This window comes from Anomaloglossus baeobatrachus, chromosome 1, assembly GCF_048569485.1.
Source record: "Anomaloglossus baeobatrachus isolate aAnoBae1 chromosome 1, aAnoBae1.hap1, whole genome shotgun sequence".
NCBI lineage: Eukaryota > Metazoa > Chordata > Amphibia > Anura > Aromobatidae > Anomaloglossus > Anomaloglossus baeobatrachus.
The window spans coordinates 142,225,747-142,252,249 of record NC_134353.1 but is presented as its reverse complement, the minus strand read 5'-3'; the positions used below and the strand labels follow the sequence as shown (position 1 = coordinate 142,252,249).

The 26,503-nt window shown below is 46.5% G+C and overlaps 1 protein-coding gene across 5 annotated transcripts in view; it reads left to right on the top strand.

Moving 5' to 3' along the window:
• The window catches only part of MTUS1 (microtubule associated scaffold protein 1), a 282,742-nt gene that overhangs the window by 32,563 nt on the left and 223,676 nt on the right, over positions 1-26,503 (top strand). For all 5 annotated transcript variants that reach the window (XM_075347095.1, XM_075347097.1, XM_075347096.1 and 2 more), the window contains exon 2: positions 19,959-22,237. In XM_075347095.1, coding sequence (XP_075203210.1) covers positions 20,144-22,237 — 2,094 coding nt within the window. In that variant the 5' untranslated portion in view covers positions 19,959-20,143. The remainder of the gene's footprint in view (positions 1-19,958; positions 22,238-26,503) is intronic.

Sequence of the window (26,503 nt, the reverse complement as noted above, 5' to 3'; positions counted from 1 at the left end):
GTTGGGGGTCGTCTTATACGCCCAGTCGTCTTATACGCCGGCATATACGGTATTAATGTTAATTTTTAATTCTAAACTGCATCAACTAATGCCTAAAATACAAACTGTATCTAGTGTATATTTTGTATTTTACGAATTAAAATAATCATTTATAAATATACTTATGTGAAAAAGAAACAGATTTTGTGCAGGAACCCAATCTCATGATGGATACCATGAGCATCTGACAGGCCCTATTGACTTTTTTTCGTCTATTGGATTATCAAAGTGATGTTGTTTTACTAGAAAAAGCACCACCACATAGTGCGCATTTACTACCAGTAATAACAGTGTATATATTAGTGTATGTGTATGTGTATGTATGTGTGTGTGTGTATATATATATATATGTGTATGTAATCTTTTTTTTTTTATTCTGTTAATAGTCATGTGAGGCCTGTTAATTATTTTTTTCTTTGTCGCTCTATTGGGAGACCCAGACAATTGGGTGTATAGGCTATGCCTCCGGAGGCCGCACAAAGTATTACACTCAAAAGTGTTAAGCCCCTCCCCTTCTGCCTATACACCCCCCGTGCTCCCACGGGCTCCTCAGTTTTTTGCTTTGTGCGAAGGAGGTCAGACACGCACAGCACAGCTCCACAGATTAGTCAGCAGCAGCTGCTGACTATGTCGGTTGGAAGAAAAGAGGGCCCATAACAGGGCCCCCAGCATGCTCCCTTCTCACCCCACTCTTGTCGGCGGTGTTGTTAAGGTTGAGGTATCCATTGCGGGTACGGAGGCTGGAGCCCACATGCTGCTTTCCTTCCCCATCCCCCTCAGGGCTCTGGGTGAAGTGGGATCCTATCGGTCTCCAGGCACTGAGACCGTGCTTCATCCACAACTCCTGTGGAGCCTGCTGGATAGGAGCCGGGTACCGTTCAGGGACATGGCCCTGCTACGTGAAGGTACTCTGTATCCCTGTGGGGACCGCGCACGGCAACACCTCAGCTTTGCTGGGTGTGCTAGTGCACCGGGGGACCGGGTTAAACTGTGTCATTACACACTCAGCGTCGCTGAGTGTGTTTATATGTAGGGGCTACCGCGCTAACCGCCGCTGCCATGGGAAACTGCGGCGCGGCTGGGACTTGTAGTTCGCCGGGGACTTCGGCGTTAGCCACGCTTTTACGGCGGCCACGCTTATACTCGAGTCCCCGGCTTGGCTTGCGGCCTAGTTTCCCTTTCTCCCGCCCTCAGCCCTGACAGGCAGGGGAAGGGCGGGACGCTGCACGGAAGAGCAGCACTGAGGGCTGGAGTATGATTTCCATACTCCACTCCCCTCACTGTGCACAGTGTGAGCACCTCGGCTACGCCCACGGCTCCCTCCTCTCGTCAGGACGCCGCAGCCATTTCCTGTCAGCTCCTACGACGCTGCAGAGAGGGACAAACCCTGAGAGACCCAGACACGGTCTCTGGTGGCCTCATAACCGCTTTAGGCGGATGGTAAGCAGCACCTGTGGTGCTAGCCTCATGGTGCTGTAGTGTACTGATACATTATTTGTTTATAGTATATATTTTACACTGTATGAGCACAGTTCATTCTGGCTATATACCCTAGTGTGTTACTCAGGGAAAACAATAGCATGGCGCCCACAAAAGGCAGGGGTGCCAAAAACACAGGCTTATTATGCTGCCTGCGTCGCTTGTACGACCCAGCTGCCGGCAGGTTCCATTGACCCTCATTGTGTGCAATGTTCGGCCCCTGTGACACTTCTTCAGCCAGGGCCTCTGCTAAGAGGGGCCCAGGGGGAGCCACCTGTTGACACTGTCCTAGTGACGGGGACGGAGTTTGCAAAACTCTCTGAGACTATGGCTAAGATACTAGAAGCCTTGCAGTCCAGGCCGGTATCTCAGCAAAGGGACTCTGTTGAATCATTGTTCCCTGGCCCCCCTCAGTTGGACCAACAATGTCCTCCCGGGGTATCTCATACATCCCAGGCTGAGGGTTCTGACTTAGACCCCAGCCCCAGACCGACTAAGCGGGCTCGCTTAGAATTTCCCTCGACATCATATTGTTCAGGGTCTCAGCGGGGGGAATCTCTGGTTGATACTGCGGAGACAGCTGATCAGGATTCTGATCCTGAGGGCGCTCTCAATCTTAATACTCCAGACGGGGACGCCATACTGAACGTTCTTATTGCGTCCATCGATCAAATGCTGGATATTTCTCCCTCAGCTCCTCCGGCGGAGGAGTCAGCTTCTCTTACACCGAGTATGTTTCTAGACCACTCTGATTTCAGAGAGGCAGTCCAGAATCATCATGCTTGTCCAGATAAGCGTTTTTTCTAAGCGCCTTAAGGATACACGTTATCCTTTTCCCCCTGACGTGGTTAAAGGTTGGACTCAGTGTCCCAAAGTGGATCCTCCAATCTCCAGACTGGCGGCTAGATCCTTACTTGCAGTGGACGAGGGGGCCTCGTTCAAGGATGCCACTGACAGGCAGATGGAGCTCTGGTTGAAATCCATCTATGAAGCTATCGGAGCTTCTTTTGCCCCAGCATTCGCAGATGTATGGGCGCTACAAGCTATCTCAGCAGGTCAAGCACAAATTGAAGCAGCCACATGCACGGCCGCGCCACAAGTGGCATCCACCACCCAGACCTCGGCAATTGCGTCTTACGCTATTATTGCTGTCCTGGACTCTGCGAGCCGTACGGCGGTCGCGGCCGCCAATTCGGTGGTACTCCGCAGGGCCTTCTGGCTACGGGAATGGAAGGCAGATTCTGCTTCCAAAAAGCGCTTAACCAGTTTGCCAATTTCTGGCGACAGGCTGTTTGGCGAGCGTCTGGATGAAATCATCAAACAATCCAAGGGAAAGGATACATCCTTACCCCAGTCCAAACAGGACATACCCCAACGGAGGAGAGGGCAGTCGAGGTTTCGGTCCTTTCAGGGCGCGGGCAGGTCCCAATTCTCCTCGTCCAAAAGGTCTCAGAAAGAACAAAGGAACTCTGATGCATGGCGGTCTAAGTCACGTCCTTAAAAGGCCACCGGAGGCGCCGCTAACAAAGCGGCTTCCTCATGACTTTCGACCTCCTCTAGTAGCATCCTCGGTCGGTGGCAGGCTTTCCCGCTTTTGCGACACCTGGCTGCCACAAATAAAAGACCGCTGGGTGAGAGACATTCTGTCTCACGGTTACAAGATAGAGTTCACCTCTCGTCCCCCGACTCGATTCTTCAGGTCATCCCCGCCTCCCGAGCGAGCCGAGGCTCTTCTGCAGGCGCTGCGCACTCTGAAGGCAGAAGGAGTGGTGATCCCGGTTCCTCTTCAGCAACTGAGCCACGGTTTTTACTCCAACTTGTTTGTGGTCCCAAAAGAGGACGGGTCTTTCCGCCCGGTCCTGGACCTGAAACTGCTCAACAAACATGTAAAAACCAGACGGTTCAGGATGGAATCCCCCCGCTCCGTCATCGCCTCAATGTCCCAAGGAGATTTCCTTGCATCGATCGATATCAAAGATTCTTATCTCCACGTACCAATTGCTCCAGAGCACCAGCGCTTCTTGCGCTTCGCCATAGGAAATGAACACCTGCAATTCGTGGCACGGCCGTTCGGCCTGGCAACAGCCCCACGGGTTTTTACCAAGGTTATGGCTACTGTAGTAGCGGTCCTCCATTCTCAGGGTCACTCGGTGATTCCGTACTTGGATACTGATCAAGGCACCCTCTCAAGAGGCATGCCAACACAGCCTCGACGCTACCCTGGAGACTCTCCAGGGTGTCGGGTGGATCATCAATTTTACAAAGTCAAATCTGACACCGGCCCAATCGCTGACATATCTTGGCATGGAGTTTCATACCCTCTCATTTATAGTGAAGCTTCCGCTGATCAAGCAGTAGTCACTACAGACAGGGGTACAATCTCTCCTTCAAGGCGAGTCACACCCCTTGAGGCGCCTCATGCACTTCCTGGGGAAGATGGTGGCAGCAATGGAGGCAGTCCCTTTCGCGCAGTTTCACCTGCGTCCCCTTCAATGGGACATCCTACGCAAATGGGACAGGAAGCCGACGTCCCTCGACAGGACCGTCTCCCTCTCTCAGGCGACCAAAGCTTCCCTTCGGTGGTGGCTTCTTCCCACTTCATTATCGAAGGGGATATCCTTCCTACCCCCATCCTGGGAAGTAGTCACGACAGACGCGAGTCTGTCAGGGTGGGGAGCGGTTTTTCTCCACCACAGGGCTCAGGGTACGTGGACCCAGCAAGAGTCCTCGCTTCAGATCAACGTTCTGGACATACGGGCAGTGTATCTTGCCCAGAAAGCGTTCCAGCAGTGGCTGGAGGGCAAGCAGATCCGAATTCAGTCGGACAATTCCACAGCGGTGGCATACTTCAACCACCAAGGCGACACACGCAGCCGGCAAGCCTTCCAGGAAGTCCGGCGGATTTTGATGTGGGTGGAAGCCACGGCATCCACCATATCCGCAGTTCACATCCCAGGCGTGGAAAACTGGGAAGCAGATTATTTCAGTTGCCAGGGCATGGACGCAGGGGAATGGTCCCTTCACCCGGACGTGTTTCAGGAGATCTGTTGCTGCTGGGGGGTGCCGGACGTCGACCTCATGGCGTCCCGGCACAACAACAAGGTACCAATGTTCATGGCACGGTCTCAAGATCCCAGAGCTCTGGCGGCAGACGCCTTAGTTCAGGATTGGTCGCAGTTTCAGCTCCCTTATGTGTTTTCCTCCGCTGGCACTGTTGCCCAGAGTGTTACGCAAGATCAGGACCGACTGCCGCCGCGCCATCCTCGTCGCTCCAGACTGGCCAAGGTGGTCGTGGTACCCGGATCTGTGGCATCTCACGGTCGGCCGACCGTGGACACTACCAGACCAAACAGACTTGCTATCTCGAGGGCCGTTTTTTCCGTCTGAATTCTGCGGCCCTCAACCTGACTGTGTGGCCATTGAGTCCTGGACCCTAGCGTCTTCAGGGTTATCTCAAGACGTCATTGCCACTATGAGACAGGCTAGGAAACCAACGTCCGCCAAGATCTACCACAGGACGTGGAAAATTTTCCTGTCGTGGTGCTCTGCTCAGGGTTTTTTCTCCCTGGCCTTTTGCCTTGCCCACTTTTCTGTCCTTCTTTCAATCTGGACTGGAAAAGGGTTTGTCGCTCGGCTCCCTTAAGGGACAAGTTTCAGCGCTCTGTGTTTTTCCAGAAGCGCCTAGCCAGGCTTCCACAGGTACGCACGTTCCTGCAGGGGGTTTGTCACATCGTTCCACCTTACATGCGGCCGTTAGAACCCTGGGATCTAAACAGGGTTCTGATGGTTCTTCAGAAACCACCATTCGAGCCAATGAGAGATATTTCCCTCTCACAACTTTTGCAGAAAGTGTTTTTTTTCTAGTAGCAGTCACCTCTCTTCGGCGAGTGTCTGAGCTAGCAGCATTGTCGTGCAAAGCCCCTTTCCTGGTGTTTCACCAGGACAAGGTGGTTCTACGTCCGGTTCCGGATTTTCTCCCTAAGGGGGTATCCTCCTTTCATCTCAATCAGGATATCTCCTTACCTTCTTTTTATCCTCATCCAGTTCACCAATGTGAAAAGGATTTGCACTTGTTAGATCTGGTGAGAGCACTCAGACTCTACATTTCTCGTACGGCGCCCCTGCGCCGCTCGGATGCACTCTTTGTCCTTGTCGCTGGCCAGCGTAAAGGGTCACAGGTTTCCAAATCAACCCTGGCTCGGTGGATCAAGGAGCCAATTATCGAAGCTTACCGTTCGGCTGGGCTTCCGGTTCCATCAGGGCTGAGGGCCCATTCTACCAGAGCCGTGGGCGCGTCCTGGGCTTTGAGGCACCAGGCTGCGGCTCAGCAGGTGTGTCAGGCGGCTACCTGGTTGAGCCTGCACACTTTCACGAAACACTATCAGGTGCATACCTATGCTTCGGCGGATGCCAGCCTAGGTAGACGAGTCCTTCAGGCGGCGGTTGCCCACCTGTAGGAAAGGGCCGTTTTACGGCTCTCTTACGAGGTATTATTTTACCCACCCAGGGACTGCTTTTGGACGTCCCAATTGTCTGGGTCTCCCAATAGAGCGACAAAGAAGAAGGAAATTTTGTTTACTTACCGTAAATTCCTTTTCTTCTAGCTCTAATTGGGAGACCCAGCACCCGCCCCTGTTTTTTTGTGTACACATGTTGTTCATGTTGAATGGTTTCAGTTCTCCGATATTCCTTCGGATTGAAGTTACTTTAAACCAGTTTATAATTCTTTTTCCTCCTTCTTGCTTTTGCACCAAAACTGAGCAGCCCGTGGGAGCACGGGGGGTGTATAGGCAGAAGGGGAGGGGCTTTACACTTTTAGTGTAATACTTTGTGCGGCCTCCGGAGGCATAGCCTATACACCCAATTGTCTGGGTCTCCCAATTAGAGCTAGAAGAAAAGGAATTTACGGTAAGTAAACAAAATTCCCTTCTTTTTTTATTATTTTTTTTGTAGGATGAGTCGTGCTTTTAAATTATTCATAAAAAAAATATATTCAATGATTTCATCCAAAAGTACAACTTGTCCCACTTAAAAAAAAAACCAAGCCCTCACATGACTATATTGACAATTTTTTTTTAAAAAAATGAGGATTCTTAAAATAAAGAGAGGCGAAATAGAAAATTGGCATTGGCGGGAAGGGCTTAAACGGCGGACTGTTTCCAGCTACCAATCACTCTCTGCGTCAGGTCCCCTTAGACCCCAGTAGAGCTTCTCATTCAGCCAGATTAGATCTCATACTTTGCACTGATGAGGGACAATCATCCGAAACAGTGTCTGCAAATTGAGGTTCTGATCTGGCATAAATCCTAGGTCATATGAAAAGGCTCGTTAAAGGGCCAATTTTGACTTGGGATTGCTACCTCCAATAGGTGGTACTAAAGTTAAGGGTGCTTTTTACGCTGCGACATTGCTACCGATATATTGTTGGGGTCACGTCGCTATTGACGCACATCCGGCGCCGTTAGCGACATCGCAGCGTGTGACACCAAGGAGCGACTACCAACTATCGCAAAATCATTCAAAAACGGTGATCGTTGACACGTCGCTCCGTTCCATAATATCGCTGCTTCCACAGGTATGATGTGGTTTGTCGTTCCTGCAGCATCACACATCGCTGTGTGTGACACCGCAGGAACGACGAACATCTCATTACCTGCGTCCACCGGCAATGAGGAAGGAAGGAGGTGGGCGGGATGTTATCTCCCGCTCATCTCCGCCCCTCCGCCCCTCCGCTTCTATTGGCCGGCCGCTTAGTGACGCCAGTGACGTCGCTATGACGCCGAACGTACCTCCCCCTTGAGGGAGAGATTGTTCGGCGGTCACAGCGATGTCGCTGAGAAGGTATGTGCGTGTGACGCTGCCGTAGCGATAATGTTCGCTACAGCAGCGAGCACCAAATGTCGCACGAACGACGGGGGCGGTTACTATCACGTTGGACATCGCTAGCGATGTCATGACGTGTAAAGCACCCCTTAGTCTCCTTCCTCCCAGAAGGGATAATTTGAATATTACTCAGAGGAGCATTGCAGCTATAAGGCTGAGGCCACACTGGGATTAGTGCGAGTCATCGCATGACACTCTACTCACACTCGCAGCACAGCGGGAGCCCAGTGTCATGTGACTGTGGTCCTATCCTGCGATCAGACCACAGTTGCGGAGGGGAGGGATTTATTTCCTTATCTCCTCTGTTGCCGGCTGATGCGAAAGGCTCTCTCGTTACACCAGTGTAACGCGAGTGCAATGCTGTTTTCTCTTGCCCCATAGACTTGAATGGGTGCGAGTGAAACAAAATCATATTCCACCTGCAGCATGTTGCGGCTGTTTTCTCTGTCCGATTTAGGGTTGAGGAAACAATTGCTCATGGGAGCTGCCCAATAGACTAATATTGGTCCGAGTGAAATGCCATTTTTATTTTATTTTTTTTTTTAAATCTCATTCTGTACCGCCCCGCGAGCTCGGCCGGCTGCTGAACCGCTCTGATCCGTGCTCGTACGGTGGGTGGCTCTAGCTCCTTACTGACCCGGGGGTCACGTCGCTCTGCAAGGGAGTTGGCGCTACATGCAGGGACTTCGGTGGGGAGTTCAACGGCCGGGGCCGCGGTGGTTTGTAAGGGATATAAGTTTGTGACGCCACCCACTGGTTGTGGTGAATGGATGGACACCACCGCTGCTGTTGACTAGGCCTCCTGGGGACTGTTGCGCAGCTGGTGTTGACCCCTCTGTGGGTGGGGGAGTGATGGTCCTGGGGGCCCGAGGGAGGTGCTGAGGAGTGGGGATGGGTGAGTGCTGGTGCGGTGCGTGGCCCGAAGGCACTGGTGTGGTGCGTGGCCCGAAGGCACTGGTGTACTCACTATGACACAACACACTGGAGTCTCTGGTAAACCAAACTGGATGATGAACGGGGCCTGCAGCCGGCTGCAGCTTTTCCCTTAACAGGTTGGTGGTTTCTGCCTTTCTCCTGCACCTCCTTATGTGAATGTTATGACTCCTATGCCTAAACAACGGTAGTCCGCTCCCCGGCTTGCTGGGTGTAGGGAGAGCCCTCTTTGCTCGCAGACGCTGGCCCCTTGGGTCTCTATGCCTTGCGGTGGCTTTACCCTAATGGTTGGGCTGTTGTCTTCAGTCGGGTTTTGTGTGGGAAAGGTCCTAAAGTCCAGTCCTCAATCAGTTGATTTGACTCAGCCCTGTGGATTCTGGGCTTCATACTGGGTCTGAGTACCCCTCCTGGTGCTCTGGTTTCCAATCGATTCCCCTGTTCTGAATCGGCGGGCCACCACCCGACCCCGGTCCCTGCAGTTCCACCGGCTGTAATCCCAGCTCCTGCAGGTGGCCACCACCGTCTGCCTCCTTGCCAGAGGGGACTGGGCTCCAACCCAGCTACCTGAGTAGACTATCGGCAGGCCTGGTCACAGGTCTGCCCTTGAACTTGACTGCTGTCCTCCACTGGCAAACTACTCTCTCAAACTACTCTCGAACCCTACTGCTTTTTCCCGCCTCTAGGCCTGTGAACTCCTCAGTGGGCGGAGGTAACTGCCTGGCTCTGCCCCCCCCTGGTGTGGACATCAAACCTGGAGGGTGGTGACAAGGTTTCTTAAGTTTGGCTGCTGTCACCTTTTTAGTGTGTGTGTGTGTGTGTGTGTGTGTGTGTGTGTGTGTGTGTCTACCTGGGATGACCTGACTAGTCCAGGGCGTCACAATTCCACTTGCTCCGTATTACTTGCCGTGTGTGTTGACCCTATGACTCCTTACCACTGACAGCCAGATTAGTTTGTCAGTCTCCGCAAGGAGAAAATTTTTTCCCCTTTAGTACTCAGCTACCCATAAGCAGTCACTTTAAGGCCTAAGACACACGGCGTGAAAATCGGAGTAAATGGAATGCGATGTTTAATCGCATTCCTCTCGGACCAATATTAACCTATGCGTCAGCACACATGAGCGATTATTTTCTCAGCCCTAATTGGACCTAGAAAACAATCACAGCATGCTGCGAGTGTAATGTGATCGAGGTTCTCTTGCACCCATTCAGGTCTATTGGGAGAGAGAGAAATCGCACTGCACTCGGAGTATACCAGTGTAACGCGAGAACAGGGTGATAATGGCAATAGTGGGCTACGGAGGAGAGAGAGATCGAGCGATCGAGAGATCGAGATCCCGGCCCGCCTCTCCTCAGCGCTGGCCCGTCCCCCGCAGCTGAAGTCCGATTGCATGATCGGACCTCAGTTGCAGTAACACTCGCATGACGCTCTGCTGTACTGCCAGCGTGAGCCGAGTGTCATGCGACGGGATCGCAGTAATCACCGTGTGGCCCCGGCCTAACAGTGTGACTGTAGTTTTTTTTTCTTTGTGTATCTGGGGATCACCAGGTACCAAACCCAAACTGATCCGATACTGATGACCTATCTCATAAATATCAATCTAAAATAGTGTCCACCCCCTTTATCATGCTGTCTAGGTGGGGTGGGGGGGAGAGAGAAAATGACCACCTAACATGGCAGTATACTAGGTGGCACATTTCTGCGGAGCGGCACTGGCCTCCCTGCGTGGCTTTTCTTATAATTGTGAAGCTTTGGACCTGGTTTCCTTGGCAGACATATTAGTGTGTGTTTTCTTACATCTCTACGTATTGCGCTCTGAGGTCTCTTCCATGTGGGCCGTTCCTTATTTTTGTGATATTTTAAGCTCTGCTCTTGTTAATTGATGAATCACTTGACAGGAGAGCCCGGCTTTACTTCTGAGTCACTCTGGAAAGGCTGATGCAGCCGGAGTCTCAGTGATTCCAAGACTACATAGTAGTAGTATTATGATTATTGCATTTACAGTGTATGCGTTGGCTCCGGGTTGAACATTTTCCCTGGTTTTCCCTCTGTACTTCGAAATCTAACACCGATGGGGGGGGGGGGGGGGGGGGGAGAATGTAAAAATCCAAAATAAATCTGTTTCTGGTAATACACTTATGCTATGGGATATATCATGTATTTTAATATTCCAATGCTTATTTAGCTGGAATATTGCTATGGCAACATTTAATGTGGAAATTTGCTGAGTGGGCGAGAATCTTACGTCTGAGAAACTCAGGATTTGTCACCTTAATACGCCTCCTTAGAAAAGGTGTACATTCTTCGCCATGCCCTAGAAGCATTGCTAGGGACACTGGAAAACCATACGTTAATGGATGTTACAGAAACTAAAGAGAAGACCGTCAGATAATAGGTTGGTGTAGAAGGACAGAAACTCTTAAATCCTCACTATACCGTACTTTCAGACAACTTGATCTCAGTTGGTAAATGGTCCTTTTTTTTTTTTTTTTTTTTTCTACTTGCAACTTGTCTTTGGTTATGTCAATAAAATGGTAATACAAATGTATTGTTTGGCGGGTGTCATACATGCTTTGAAGTTTGGAGGGGAAGTTCTGGCACCTATAGTGCTGGCAAAAAAAAAGAAAAAAAAATCTAAAGGGAAACATTGAATGTAAAGTTATAGAATGAGAGATTATGGATATATTAGGCTGTTATGGTCACTAAATTTAGCAACATATTGCGTGAAGGGACGGGTATTTTTAAATATTGGCTTCCATTTACATTGTGTTGGTGTGTAGGAGGCTGGAAACCTTTCCTAGAGCAATTATTTCATCCACCATGAAATGCGAGTAGTGTACAAGCACGTGTTCTGTATAGATGAAGTGTAAGCCTGAAGAAGCACTTCCCTATGTAGCGAGTCTAATGAACACTGATGAGGGAAATTGCAGATATGAGTTCATTAGAATATCATGTAATTAAATAATTGTGGTGGACCTTGGACGGACGTGGCAGCTACTCATGAAAAATGCAGGTGACACCAACTGCACTTCATAGCGACTATTAAATGTTAAATGAGTCCTCACGTTTCCCCTTAATTATCCATGATGTAGAAGAGGACTGGACGAGGCCACATGAAATTCAGACATGGGCAGGTTCACCAAGCTGAAAACCAGTGCGGAGCATGGTGAGAACATGACATGCAGGGCATTTGGTGAGTGCGGGAGAGGCTTAAGGTAATGTGTCACCACAATCTGCCACCCTGTCTGAGAGCGAAGGAACAATGCAAAAATGGCCATATCAGTTGCATTTCATACACTAGGGTGACACTAAATAGTGCTCCCTAAGTGGGTATATTCTTCCAAAACCTATTCAAAAGAGGAGAAAAAGAAGAACAAAACCAAGAGAATAGGTGAAAAAAGGTAAATATTTTATTTGAGAATATTTTTATTTATTAGTGATTATACTATAAAATACAAGAATCAGATACCAAAACAGTGGAGGCAAAATTACATGATAGACTGCGCAGACTCCGAAAACAAGGAAGGGGGGGAGGTATTAAAAGGGGCCCCCCTCCCAGACAGCACGAACACCTAGAAGTAGATGGATATGGTCAACCGAGGGGAAGATGGAGGTAAGAGATGTGGATAGTGTCGACTATAATGGGGCTGCATCTAGGGCCAAATAGTGGGTGATGCACAGATGTTAAATTAAGTGGTATAGGGTACTGACAAGTGTGCTATAGGAAGTGGAGTGGACATGCAGGTAGCAAGTTATTACAGGGTTAAGTTTTTTTAGTTTAGTCCAGGATTAAGTGCAGGTACTAAACTGAGCTTTTAACTACAGTTAAAGTGAACCTGAACATCCATGGGTCCACTTATCCCTAGTCAGAATCCTATCCATGTGCATTGACAGATTATCTGCTTTCATCAGGAGTATTGGAAGTCTACTGAATATATAACCTTGATTTGTCTGAGGCTACTTTCACACATCCGGATTTTTGCTCTGCGACACAATACGGTGTTCTGCAGAAAAACCGCAACCGGCTTTTGTAACGCTGGTTGCGGTTTTTTTTGCATAGACTTACATTAGTGCCGTATTGTGCCGCAGGGGCTTGCGTTCGGTCCGGTTTTTGTCGCATGCGGCAGATTTAGCCGATGCCGCGGCCGGATCGAACGTTCTCTGCAACGTTTTTTGCTCCGGCAAAAAACACCGCATCGCGCCGCATCCGGCCGCTGCGGCGCATTTTCCAGTGCATACCTATGGAGGCCGGATGTGGCGCAATGCGGAAAAAAATGCATCCACTCGCCGCATGCGGTTTTTTCCACTGCGCATGCTCAGTAGCATGCCGCAACCGGAAAAAAACGGACGGGCCGCATGTAAAAACTTACGCAAAGGATGCGGTGTTTTCGCCGCATCCGTTGCATAGTTTTCACAGCCGGATTGAGCCGCAGTTCTCAAACCGGATGTGTGAAAGTAGCCTAAGAGGCCAGGCTGGAGTTCAAGGCACCTTAAACACAAAGAGGCACACACACACCTCTTAACGGGAAGGTGTCTAGAAAAAAAAAATACTTTATTTTTTCGGTTATTGGAATTATTAAAGTTTTAATTATGTTTAAATATTTGTTTTTAATTAAGAAAAATTATAAAAAAAAGTTAGATATTTTCCATTCTTAAACACTAGGGGGAGCAGCTGCTGAAATCCTACTGTAGAACAAGCTCACATTACAGCTGCAGTAAAAGTGGGCAGAATCTGCTCTCCTGTGTGTGATGTCACCTCCCCCTCCCAATCTGGGTATTTCCAAAAGGATAAGAGACAATGAAGTTTAGGATCCCAGTGCAGAGCCCTTTTGTTGACTGTAAAGTGATCCTAAAATGTCTAAGTGTCACTAAGGTCAGCTGCATAGTGCTCCACTGTATCCCAGTGACCCACTGACTATCCTGTGCCCCCATATACTGTGCTGCTGGCCGGGATCGGAGGTCTGAGGTGACATGCGGCGAGGAGGGGTGATCTGTAGTGTTGTGCTGCTCAGGCTGCAGATGGCACGCCGCACTCACCGCTCCCAGCCGCATGTACTCACCTCAGAATTGCGCCCCTGGCAGCCTTTCCTGTCAGCCATCACAGTACATAGCAGCGAGGAGCGGAGGCCCGATGTGAGCACACGCGGGGAGGTGGGTGATTGGCAGAGTAGGAGGGGTAGTGAGTGGAAGGGGAGGGGGGGTGAGCGGCAGAGTGGGGAGCAGCACGCCAGGATCAGCACCAGTACTCGCCCCATCCATCCCGGCGGCGGGTGACAGGGAGAAAGTGGAGCACACAGCAAATGCTGTGAGCTGCACAAAAATGGTGCTGATATCCTCCCTATGCTGTGATCTGGACGCTGTTTCTGTGTTAAGTATAGGGTCGTAGTCCGACAACTGTCTTCTATGCCCAGGGGGCTGCCATAAACGAGGTGAGTAACCTTCGTTACTCACAGCAAATCCAAGATGGCAGCCCCCAGTGCTTTAGTAAAACTAGAAACAAACAGTGAATTTAATTTTGTATTAAAAATATTTTGATTTCATAATCACTATTATAAAAACAAAAATAAAAACAACGTGAGACCTTCCCTGGAGGAGGACAAGTCTAGAAGCGGGAGTAATGCGAGACTGTACCACACTGATTATCATGACGTTGAGATGGTTTCTAAAGCGATTAGTAGGGTCAGAAGACTGATTTATAGCAGGTCGTAGAGCGAGTTTCAAGAGGTTAACCGTGATCGGTCCTCAAACCTCACCAAAGCTTTTTAGGAGTAGAGAGGTATGGCGTTGGCTGGGGAAAGTGTGGTGATTGGTGATAGGTTGAAAAGATCGTTTAGGCCCGAAATTAATAGTAGTGTAGTTGGTGATGATGAGATGGCGTCAGGTGCACAGGCTGAGATGTAACTTGTAGATTTAGGCAATTCGATTATCCGTAATTGAGAAGGAGCAGAAAATGAAGGAAGAGATGTGTACCGGGCTTGGGGGAGGCTGTATAGTCTTACACGGAATTGTTTGAGGTTGCAGGAGAACCGAAGGGCAGAGTAGTGAGTTGATTGGTAAATAATGGTTTGTGTTTGAGCTAAAAGATGTAAAGTGAGATCCCAGTTGACTGGACTATCACATTGTGCATAGTCTAATGTGTGCACAGCATGGAATGAAGATGGGGAAGCTGAGCAGAGCGATATATAGGTGTGTTGGAAAATTATAACTAGTATTTTATTTATTGAAATCCCTGTAGTGTGTGCGGATAGCAGTCAAGTGGGCGGTCCTACACAGGTCAGATATCTTTATATCCAATCACTGAGCAGGGCCGTCCACCAAACTCATATGAATACAAACACCTGGGATTTCAATACATAAAATGCAAATAGTACACATGAGAAAAAAATAATTTTGTAATTTTAGTCAAGGATTTTTTTTTTCTCTCCTCCTGGACAGATCTATTGTTACCAAAATTCTTAGTTCCTGAGTGACATCAATAGCAACGGTCATCTATCTCAGCAATGGGAATATCTGAATTCACTGAATATCCTATGCAGATGGAAAGGAGAGGAGCTTTGCCTCTGGTGCCTTCCCTCTACATGGCAATGGGTGCTCAAAGATTTATGTAGAAGGTAGAAGAGGGAGGAGTTAAATGCAGAGCCCCTCCCCCTCCTGTCTACTTAGAATGCCGTAACAAAGGTCATCTCCGATCTCAGTAGTGGGAAAGTCTTCACTGAATACAGATTTCACCTGTGCATTAAAAGGTGCAATACAAGGTAATATTGTGTTAGGGTATGTGTGCATGTTGCGTTGTGTGCAGTGCGGAAAAGAGCGAACCCTCTAAAACTGTAAACACTGCGTTTGTGAAAAAAAAATGCATCCAAAACGCATGCGTTTTGCATGCATTTTTTTGCAGTGCGGTCCCATGGCAATTGAGCTCTGCTACATGCCCGCTGACATCCGACAGTCGCGCGATGAGAATGAACTCTGATGAACTTCACCCAACTTCATTGTCATATCGCGGCTCTGTGTGTCGCGTCCTGATAAGCGGTCACCTGTGAAGGACTCACTGGTGACCACAAATCCCCTGAGTGACTGAAGTGAGCAGGACTATCAGCGTGCCGTCACTCAGGTTACCTGCGGTCAGCTGGAGTCCTCCACCCGAGACCGCAACTCACCTGTGACCTGATAGTGCAGCTCAAGTCAGTCATTCGAGCAACTTGCTGTCACAGTACGAGGATCCAGCGGTGGCCAAGGTTAACCTGAGTGACGTTATCTCTGATCGTGCGGCTCACTTCAGTTGCTGCGTGGAGCTGACAGAGCGATCTGATCTGGGACCGCTCCTTTCAGCTTCATGTAGCAGAGCTGAGATCGTCGTTGGACGTCGTGTGGACTACGCTGGACCTGGATGGGTATTTGGGGGTTAATAAAGTAATGAAAGAGGGGGGTTGTTTTTTTTTTGTCTTTTATTCCAAATAAAGGGTTTTTTCGGGTGTATATGTTAATTTAACTTACAGGTTAATCATGGAAGGTATCTTGGAGACGCCTGCCATGATTAACCTAGGACTTAATGGCAGCTACGGACTGCTGCCATTAACTCCTTATTACTCAGATTGCCACCGCACCAGGGCAATTCGGGATGAGCCGTGTAGAGTCCCGGGACTGTCGCATCTAATGGATGTGGCAATTCTGCGTGGCGGCTGGCTGATGTTATTAGGCTGAGGGGCTCCCCATCATGAGAATACCAGCCTTCAGCCGTGTACCTTTACCCTGGCTGGTATCAAAATTGGGGGGGGGGACCGCTCGTCGTTTTTTTAATTTATTTTCCTGCACGATATAGACCTGCCCACCGGTGGCTGTGATTGGTTGCAGTGAGACAGCTGTCACTCAGCGTGGGGGCTTGTCTGACTGCAACTAATGATAGACGCCGGTGGGCGGGGAAAGCAGGGAATACGAGATGGAATAATGAGCGGCCGGCATTTTCAAAAGAGGAAAAGCCGCCGGAGCTTTGTGACAGCCGTGCAGAGCCGCGCTGGTGATCGGGGATCGGTGAGTATGAGAGAAGGGGAGAGACTGACCCACAGAGATTGACGGACATCGACAGAGACTGAAAAGACCTGCGTTTTGCTTATCAAAAAAGCATGCGGAACACAACAAAAATGCAGTCCAAGTGCATTTTGTTTGAGTTTTGACCCACATCATTGATTTCAGTGGGTGGAGAACGCAGCTACAATGCACAAAAGTCACATGCTGCTTTTTTGCCGCGATTTTTGCCATCCAAAATCAGTTTAAAAATGCAGCGTGCGCATAGAATTTTCGGACTTCTCATACTTTGCTGGGGAAGCAGAATGCATGCCATTTGGCACTGAAACGCTGCAGTTCAAAATGCAGCGTTAACGCGGGAAAAAACGCAACGTGCGCACATAGCCTTAGCCAGAAAAATCAATTGAAATACTATGTCCCAAGAATGAAAAAAGTATTTTAGGAGTGATACCTTTTATAGGCTAACCAGAAAAATTTATATTAGCAAGCTTTCAGAACATCAAGGCTCCTTCAGCCTGAAGGAGCCTTGATGCTCTGAAAGCTTGTAAATTTTTTTGTCATTTTGTCATTCTTGGGACACAGTATTTCAATTGACCCGTGCATGAAGAATGAAAAAGAAGCAGCAGATTTCCAGAAGATAGATCATACATACATGTAACATACTAACATACATACACATACCATACATACATAGTGCTGTCTAAAAGTATTGGCACCCCTGCAATTCTGTCAGAATACTCAGTTTCTTCTTGAAAATGATTGCAATCATAAATTATTTGGTATTATCTTCATTTAATCTGTCTTCAATGGAAAAAAAAAAATCAAAGCCAAATTGGATATAATTCCACACCAAACATAATAAAGGGGAGGACAAAAGTATTGGCCCTGTTTAAAAAAAATCATGTGATGCTTCTCTAATTTGTGTAATTTACAACACCTGTAACTTACCTGTGGCACCTAACAGGTGTTGGCAATAACTAAATCACACTTGCAGCCAGTTGACATGGATTAAAGTTGACTCAACCTCTGTCCTGTGTCCTTGTGTGTACCACATTGAGCATGGAGAAAAGAAACAAGACCAAAGAACTGTCTGAGGACTTGAGAATCCAAATTGTGAGGAAGCATGAGCAATCTTCAAGGCTACAAGTCCATTTCCAAAGACCTGAAAGTTCCAGTGTCTACAGTGCGCAGTGTCATCAAGAAGTTTAAAGCCCATGGCACTGTGGCTAACCTCCCTAGATGTGGAAAGAAAAGAAAAATTGAGAGATTTCAATGCTAGATTGTGCGGATGGTGGATAAAGAACCTCAACTAACATCCAAACAAGTTCAAGCTGCCCTGCAGTCCGAGGGTACAACAGTGTCAACCTGTACTATCCTTCGTCGTCTGAATGAAAAGGGGCTGTATGGTAGGATACCCAGGAAGACCCCACTTCTTACCCCGAGACATAAAAAAAAGCCAGGCTGGAGTTTGCCAAAACTTACCTGAGAGAGCCTAAAATGTTTTGGAAGAATGTTCTCTGGTCAGATGAGACAAAAGTAGAGCTTTTTGGGAAAAGCCATCAACATAGAGTTTACAGGAAAAAAAAGAGGCATTCAAAGAAAAGAACACGGTCCCTACAGTCAAACATGGCGGAGGTTCCCTGATGTTTTGGGGTTGCTTTGCTGCCTATGGCACTGGACTGCTTGGCCGTGTGCATAGCATTATGCAGTCTGAAGACTACCAACAAATTTTGCAGCATAATATAGGGCCCAGTGTGAGAAAGCTGGGTCTCCCTCAGAGGTCATGGGTCTTCCAGCAGGACACTGACCCAAAACACACTTCAAAAAGCACTAGTATGATAGAAAGCACTGGAGACTACCAAAGTGGCCAGCAATGAGTCCAGACCTGAATCCCATAGAACACCTGTGGAGAGATCTCAAAATGGCAGTTTGGAGAAGGCACGCTTCACATCTCAGGGACCTGGAGCAGTTTGCCAAAGAAGAATGATCTAAAATTCCAGCAGAGCATTGTAAGAAACTCATTGATTGTTACGGGAAGCGGTTGTTTGCAGGTATTTTGGCTAAAGGTTGTGCAACCAAGTATTAGGCTAAGGGGTACTTTGCACACTATGACATCGCAGGCCGATGCTGCGATGCCGAGCGCGATAGTCCCCGCCCCCGTCGCAGCGGCGATATCCTTGTGATAACTGCCATAGCGAACATTATCGCCACTGCAGCTTCACATGGACTCACCTGTCCTGCGACCGTCGCTCTGGCCGACGACCTGCCTCCTTATTAAGGGGGCGGGTCGTATGGAGTCACTGCGACGTCACACGGCAGGCGGCCAATAGGAGCGGAGGGGCGGAGATGAGCGGAATGTAAACATCCCGCCCACCTCCTTCCTTCCGCATATCCTACGGAAGCTGCAGTGACGCCGGTAGGAGATGTGTGCTGCCACAGGAACGAGGAACATCGGGCCGTCGCGTCAGCGTAATCATGGATTACGCCGACGCTGCACCGATGATACGATTACGACGCTTTTGCGCTCGTTAATCGTGTCATTGAGCCTTTACACACTACGATGTTGCCCGCGATGCCGGAAGTACGTCATTTTCAATTTGACCCCACCGACATCGCACCTGCGATGTCGTAGTGTGCAAAGTACCCCTTAGGGTGCCAATACTTTTGTCTGGCCCATTTTTGAAGTTTTGTGTGAAATGATCAATGATTTGATTTTTGTTTCATTCTCCTTTTGTTTTTTCATTGCAAGCAAAATAAATTAAGATAATACCAAAGAAATTGTGATTGCAATCATTTTCAAGAAGAAACTGAGTATTATCTGACAGAATTGCAGGGGTGCCAATACTTTTGGCCAGCACTGTAATTAATGTGGTATGTATGTATGTGTGTGTGTATATGTGTGTGTGTATATGTATATATGTATATGTATATGTATATGTATATATATATATATATATATATATATATATATATATATATATATATATATGCATATGTGTGTGTGCATATATCTAGCATTTAATATATAATTTTTTTTTTTTTTTTAATATGAACTATGATTTGAAATACTGACGATGCTTACTTTATTTTTTTTTTTTTTTATCCCCCCCCACCCTTGTAACTTCATGCATTTAGTTTAATGTTCATAAACAGGCTCTATACACAAGGGTAATAGACTATGAGGTGCTAATCACAGCAGGGGGCATGCCGGAATAGCTAACCTCCAGATCATCGAATATCTGGCAATGATGGTTATGTCCTGAAACTAAAAATATTACAGGTAAACAGCACCATGTGATAATGTGTGTGTGTGTGTGTGTGTGTGTGTGTGTGTGTGTGTATATATACAACTTATGTATATGTATACGTATGTATGTGTGTTTATATAATATATAATATATATATCTCGACACATTAGAATTACTATTAATTAATTACATTTTTTTGTGGTGGTTTTTTTATTTTTTTTATTTGCTCAAATTTAAACATATGTTACTTGAGCCAACACATTTTGTAATGAGCATTGAATTCTTTGTTAGGGTGTTTTTACATTTTTGGGTGCATTTTATTGTTTGTTACATTTTTTTTTTTTTTCTTTTTACAGATTTGACCTGATGGTTCTGCCTTGATGAACGCATGACACAAAAAGCCTGCTAAAGTAAATCTTTGCACAAACTTCCACTACTCTCACCTTGGTCAAGACATAACTTTTAGTTCTTCGTTGGAGTTTTTTTTTTTTTTTTCTTGAAATGCCCTGATTTGAATTGCTCAAAGCTGAAAGGCAGCAGGATGAATGTAGATAATGTGGAGGAATCAACCAAGAATGGTTTCAGGTCCCCGTTACTTTATGAAGACGAAGGCAATGGAAATGGTAGTGCAGAGAAGACTCCCAAGTGCTCAAAGTGTGAAGAAAACCAAAACTCTATATTTGCTAGCAAAAGCGGGAACATTGGAGATAGTAAAGATTCTTTGCTTAAGTGTCACAATGGACTGGAGTTGGAAAGTACCGTGGCCTATATAAAGAACACGGACGATGACTGTATAACAGCAACAAGTGCAGAGTATGTAAACACAATCGATCTGGAGGAAACAGTGGATTATGTTAATAAGGAATCCTCTGACAAAATCAGTTTGTCCAGTGAAATCACTTTGCCTGTACAATATGAATCCACCACAAATCCTGGTTCTTCACAAAATAAGCACATTTATCAGAATACTGAAGACTCTATGCCTTATATCCAAAAGTCAACAGAAGCACAAAATAGGAAATTGTATTCTTCGAGGTCTTCCTATTTCAGTATAAAGCAAACTGATGAACCCTGTGAGAATGTTCTCATGGAGCAGGTAGAGATGGATGTCCCATTTTCCAAACACAAGGACACAGAGGTACCAAAATTGAACTTGTTCTCCCTGTCATTGGACTTAAGTACTGAAGATATTATGAGGAAAAACAGTGGTGTTTCTAGTGACTCTGAAAAGCCCATGAGTGCTTCTTTACTCGAAATGTCCATGTTACCAAATACCTCTACTGAAGTGTTTTCAGGGTCCTTGAAGTGGACTAACAATCTACATAGTGGCTGTCCGAATGTCGAACAGTCCAGCAAAGACTTGAGTGGTTTTGAAGTGCCTCCATATAATAAAGATTCCAAAGAAAGTGTGCAGAACAACATGGATGCTGAGTGTATAGACCATGTCACGAACACAGACGTGCCCACTGGCAATACACCTAGAGAGAGCAGTGAAGAAGTCTGCCAATCTCAACACATTGACCCAGTCGTAAAAGTTCAGGACTTAAATAAAAATGACTTGTGTTTGTCTCCAGGGATTGAAGAAGCCATAATTCCAGTTTTAAAGATAGAGGGAAATTACATTGAAACCAAAAACCTAAATGGTGTCCTGGTTGAAGACACTGACTCTCTTAAATCCCCTGGTGTGACGCAGTCTTTAAGCTCAGAGTCAAAAGATTTGTTAACTAACGTAACTGGACACACCTGTGACGACACATTCTTAATTGCAAGTCCCTGTTCAGAAATTGATGCCAAGGCATACACGTCTACACCTCTGCCTGAGTCCAAAAATATGACTTTCTGTGTTCCAGTGCTAGGTGATATTGGAAGGAATGAAAAACTCAAAAACCCAAATTCTATGAAGGACGTACACCGCTGCAATGGCCTAGATACTGTTCAGTCTTGCCTAGGGAATGGTGCTGCAAGACAAATTAGTAGGAAGCCAGCCGTGGCACCATCAGTTCCCAAAGGCAAGAAAACTGAATTGGTGAACTTTCCAAAACCCAACTTTAAAAATGTAAGGGCAAAAGTGCTGAGTAGGCCTGCATTAATCACAAGGGATTGTCCATCTACGTCAAAACCTTCTCCAAGGTCCCCACAGTCTCATTCTAATGTGTCTTCACCTGTGGCGTCACCTCGGGCCCCTGCTTCTACCATCAAAACATTGAAGAGAAAACCTGTTCCAGATCAAGACCTGAAAGCTGAGGCTCCTATTGCTAAATCTCAGAAGCAGCCAATTAATAAGCAGCTCTTTCCTGGCCAACCTGCACATGCCCCAACCCATACTAAATATGCTTTAGGTAAAGTTCCCAGAACGGTTGTGTTAAAGCAGACACCGGATGAGATTGAGAGAGCGAGTTCTTCGAATTCAACGCGCTCCTCTGGATCAGCTGCTGTCCTAACCTGCACAGCCAGCTCCCGAGTGACAGAACAGAAGGCAGACAAGGCAAAATCCAGTTCAAAGACTGCCGCTGTGAATGGTGTACACATGGGGCCAGAAAAGACGGAGCAGAACGGCCTGATCGATGCTCCCTATGAAAAAAATGAATTCCAGAATGAAGATGGCACTCCTGGTGATATATTTGGCAACGTATCAGTAAGTGTGCATTGGTTCATTCCTGTATGTATTTTTCTCTGTGCAGTTATGTATACTCTTCCTTCAAAGTTATAGGTAATATCTTGCACTTTTTTTTTTCCCCAATCCTTGGAATACTTTTTATTTTGGATTTATACAAAATGCAATTTTTTATTTTTTTTTAAAAAAACCAAAACCCTGATATGATGGAATTGCCATTTAAGCGATGCCGCCAACAAAATCTTTTTTTTTTTTTTTGATAACCCTTATTTATGGAATAATAGCACTATACTCTACTCTACGTTGGGCTTCAGCGCTGCGTCCATATAAACATCCTGCATGATTATGAAGATCATATTTCGAGTCCTCTGTGCCAAGACCAAGTATTTCTGCTGTGGCCAAAACTTTCCAGACCGTGCTGCTCAGGCATTGTACGTTTGTTTGCTCTCAGTTTTCCTGAATTTCTAGGTTTTAGGTTTCTCAACATGTGAGACAGAAGTGCATTACTGGGAACCAGTGATGATCTGGACTGGGAATTTGTTCTCCTTGCTAATGAGACGGTAAACATTGCTCCTGGCTCGCCTAATGTACAAGACACTGGGTATTTTCGACTTAATGATATTACTGTTACATAATTGGGTGAGGAATAGGTGGTGGAGTCATATTATTTTTTTTTTTTTTTTTTTTTTTTCTGGGTGGTTCTTATTGTTGAACCCAAGCCAAGGTAGAAGTGTTTTGATCTGTTAAGTACTTATTGACAGTATTTTTATTTTTTTTTTTGTCATTCTAAGTCTGCCCTAAGGGAAGGTGCTTCAGATCAGGGTAGAGGAATGTCCTGTTTTACAGGCTTATACGTGATCTTGGCTCAGATCTGAAAAAAATACAGAATGTCCAAAGAACACCATTATATTGGAGTTTAACACAGAATGTACAATGAAGGCTATTTACTACTTTATTGGCATGGAATTCTCCACCATTGATAAACTTTCCAAAAAGTGTGTGTGTGTGTGTGTGTGTGTGTGTGTGTGTATGTATATATATATATATATATATATATATATATATATATGTGTGTGTATATATATTATACACACACACACACACACACACCTATCTATACATATATACACACAAACTTGGGATGGCAGTGGATTTCTCAAAAAAAATATTTATTATATAATTTTTTTTTTTTGAGAAATCCACTGCCATCCCAAGTGTGTATTTGTGTATGTGTGTGTGTGTGTATTTGTGTGTGTATTTGTGTGTGTGTGTGTGTGTGTGTGTATTTGTGTGTGTATGTATGTGTGACATGCCAAAAATCTAAGTTTGCCACTTCCATGTGTGATTGGTACAGGAATGAGAAAATTTCATTTGAGTACCAGACACTGGCGGCGCCCAATGGGTTCCGTCTGATTTCTATTCATTATTTTGTTGTAGAACTGGACCAATAAGGCCGATCCTGCATTTTAAAGTAGAAGCAAAAATAATTTTCTCCTCCCTTATGAAACTCTAGGGCTCAGATTAATCAAGAATGACGTAGTTACACTGGTCTTAGAGGATAGTGTGCTGAAGTAAGATGCGCCAAATCCATGAAGTCATGTGTGTGTTAAGGACTGCCACGTCTTTCAGCTGCCATATACGATTGCATGAAATGGTGTACTGGAGTATATTTTCTTCCTGATTTCTGCAATGTTTGTGCTTTTAACTTTAAAATTTCAGGATAAACTTGCCCATTTTCCCTCCTTGCATTGCTTACTTTTTAAAAGGTTAACACCGCCTTCAGATACTGACATAAAAAAACATTTATAACATAAGGATCCAGAAATTATAGGCAACAACTCGAAAATGATGCATTTAAAACACAGAGCACAAGAGTCATTAGATTCACCAAAATATAGAAATACCCCATAGACACCGTGATGCAAATGTATAAAACATTTTATTAATTAATAGCGCACAGGGTATTACAAAATGTACAAAACAGAGTTCAAGAAAAACCGGAATGGGTAAGTGAAGGAAGAGGGGAGAACCCCACGTGACCCAGGATAGATGTCGAATATCATATAGGACCTGCTGATACAGATATATATATATAGTGCTGAGGTAGCCTCATGCCCATAAGGAAGGCCCACATGGGGACCAAGGGTCCATTGTGCCGCTAATTAGTAGCCCAATATATTAACATATGGCCTTCTATCAGATTATACACAAGATGCAAGGGATAACTGCAGGCCTATATACAAGACTAACACAGTGGCCAGAGTTCACTCTACAGCTAGGCTGTAACCTCATATAATTGTAAAGAGGTGCCCAGGCAGTAGAGCTCAGTGTAACGTCAATAAGGCACGAGGGCTTACCAAGAACAAGCAGAACGTCCGGGAGTCCTGGAGTACACGTGGGGACCGACGTCCCAACACGTGTTTCGTCAAGTGCTTCGTCGGGGGACGATAGTTAAAAAGTGCAGGAAGTGGAGTTTAAGAAGGGGACTTGATTGTCAATGATACGCCTCCATTGCCCATGTGCACTGGAGTGGCTGACCGCTACGGAGCGCGCCGCGGCTCAGTATCGGCGGCCGGAAACCGGCGGAAGTGAGGACTTCCGGTGACGTCACCATATAGTACATCCGGTTCCCCGCCGCAACGAACGTTGCCACGGACGCGATACCAATCAACAAGCGGATGCCACTGCAGTGCTGCGTAAGATGAACCTCCCCTAAATGCAAACGCTAGTCCAGCCTCCTCAATCCCGTCAAAAACAATATAGCATATAATGCACAAACATACTAGGCACTTTTACATGTGAAATATCCCCTAATGGTACCTATCAGGGGGGTATACGTTACAAGGCACATACATATTATGCATTATTAGATATATACAATCACCACAAGTGGTGCTTATTTAAGAGAAATAGAGGGGAAAGAAGAAAAGGATAGATAAGCAGACGTCTGCAAAGGAGTGTAGGTATAAGGACATAGACATAGATATATGCATGGTAATTTCAACATAAACACAATTACAAATAATCCATGTCCGTGTCCACCATAGTTCCGTAGCCTCCCAAATTTTGTTCTGTAAACGCATATAAGCCTCCATTTCTTCCAAGTCAGATTGAGTCGGAAAATTGATAACAGAACCCGAATTGAAGGGGGGGGGGGGGAAATGGGAGGGGGGAAAGAAGGGGGGGGGGGGGGAAGAAAGGGGAAGGGAAAGAGGGAAGGAGGGCCAGAGCGGTGGGGGTTCTTGACAAAAACGGGTCCCTTTAAAATTAAACAAGAAATAAAAGACACACTGTTAAGAGTCATAGGACAACCAAATACATACAGCATGAAAAGATAACGTTATAAATACGCTAGGGGCCACGCAGCTATTCACTCCTCTGTTGCGTGTTCATGGTGGATTCAACCACCACGAAGACCAACAATCGAGTTAATTGAATCCGACTGGGAGGAGCTCACCCCCCCTCTTCTCTCCAGTCGGACTCATTTAGGATACCATATTATGGGGATAAGAACAGTTTAAAAAAAGAAAATCCACTAGTTATAGAAATGGGGCGAAGGAAAGCCGTTCATTCAGCCCATATGGTGCCTGAGTACCCAAAACAAAAATCCAACGGCACTCCACTTGTGCCAACCGTTTTTTGAGGTCACCTCCCCGAATTCCCAGATGTACCTTGTCGATACCACGGACCTGAAGGGATGTAGGGTCACAATTGTGGACCTCCCTAAAATGTCTGGGTATCGTTTTTAGGGATTCGGGGTTGGTGGCCTCTTTGGCCGCCAGAACATCACGCACATGCTCCCTCGTGCGAATTCGGAGCTCACGTGAGGTCAAACCGACATATATCTTGTTACAGCCACACGTGGCGTAATATATTACGCCAGATGTGCTGCAAGAGATATATGCCCGAATGGAAAACTCCCTCTTTCCGTCCGCTGAGCAGAAGGTTGTGGCCCGAATGATGTTCTGGCAGCCACGTGTACTCCAGGACTCCCGGACGTTCTGCTTGTTCTTGGTAAGCCCTCGTGCCTTATTGACGGTAGACTGAGCTCTACTGCCTGGGCACCTCTTTACAATTATGAGGTTACAGCCTAGCTGTAGAGTGAACTCTGGCCACTGTGTTAGTCTTGTATATAGGCCTGCAGTTATCCCTTGCATCTTGTGTATAACCTGATAGAAGGCCATATGTTAATATATTGGGCTACTAATTAGCGGCACAATGGACCCTTGGTCCCCATGTGGGCCTTCCTTATGGGCATGAGGCTACCTCAGCACTATATATATATAT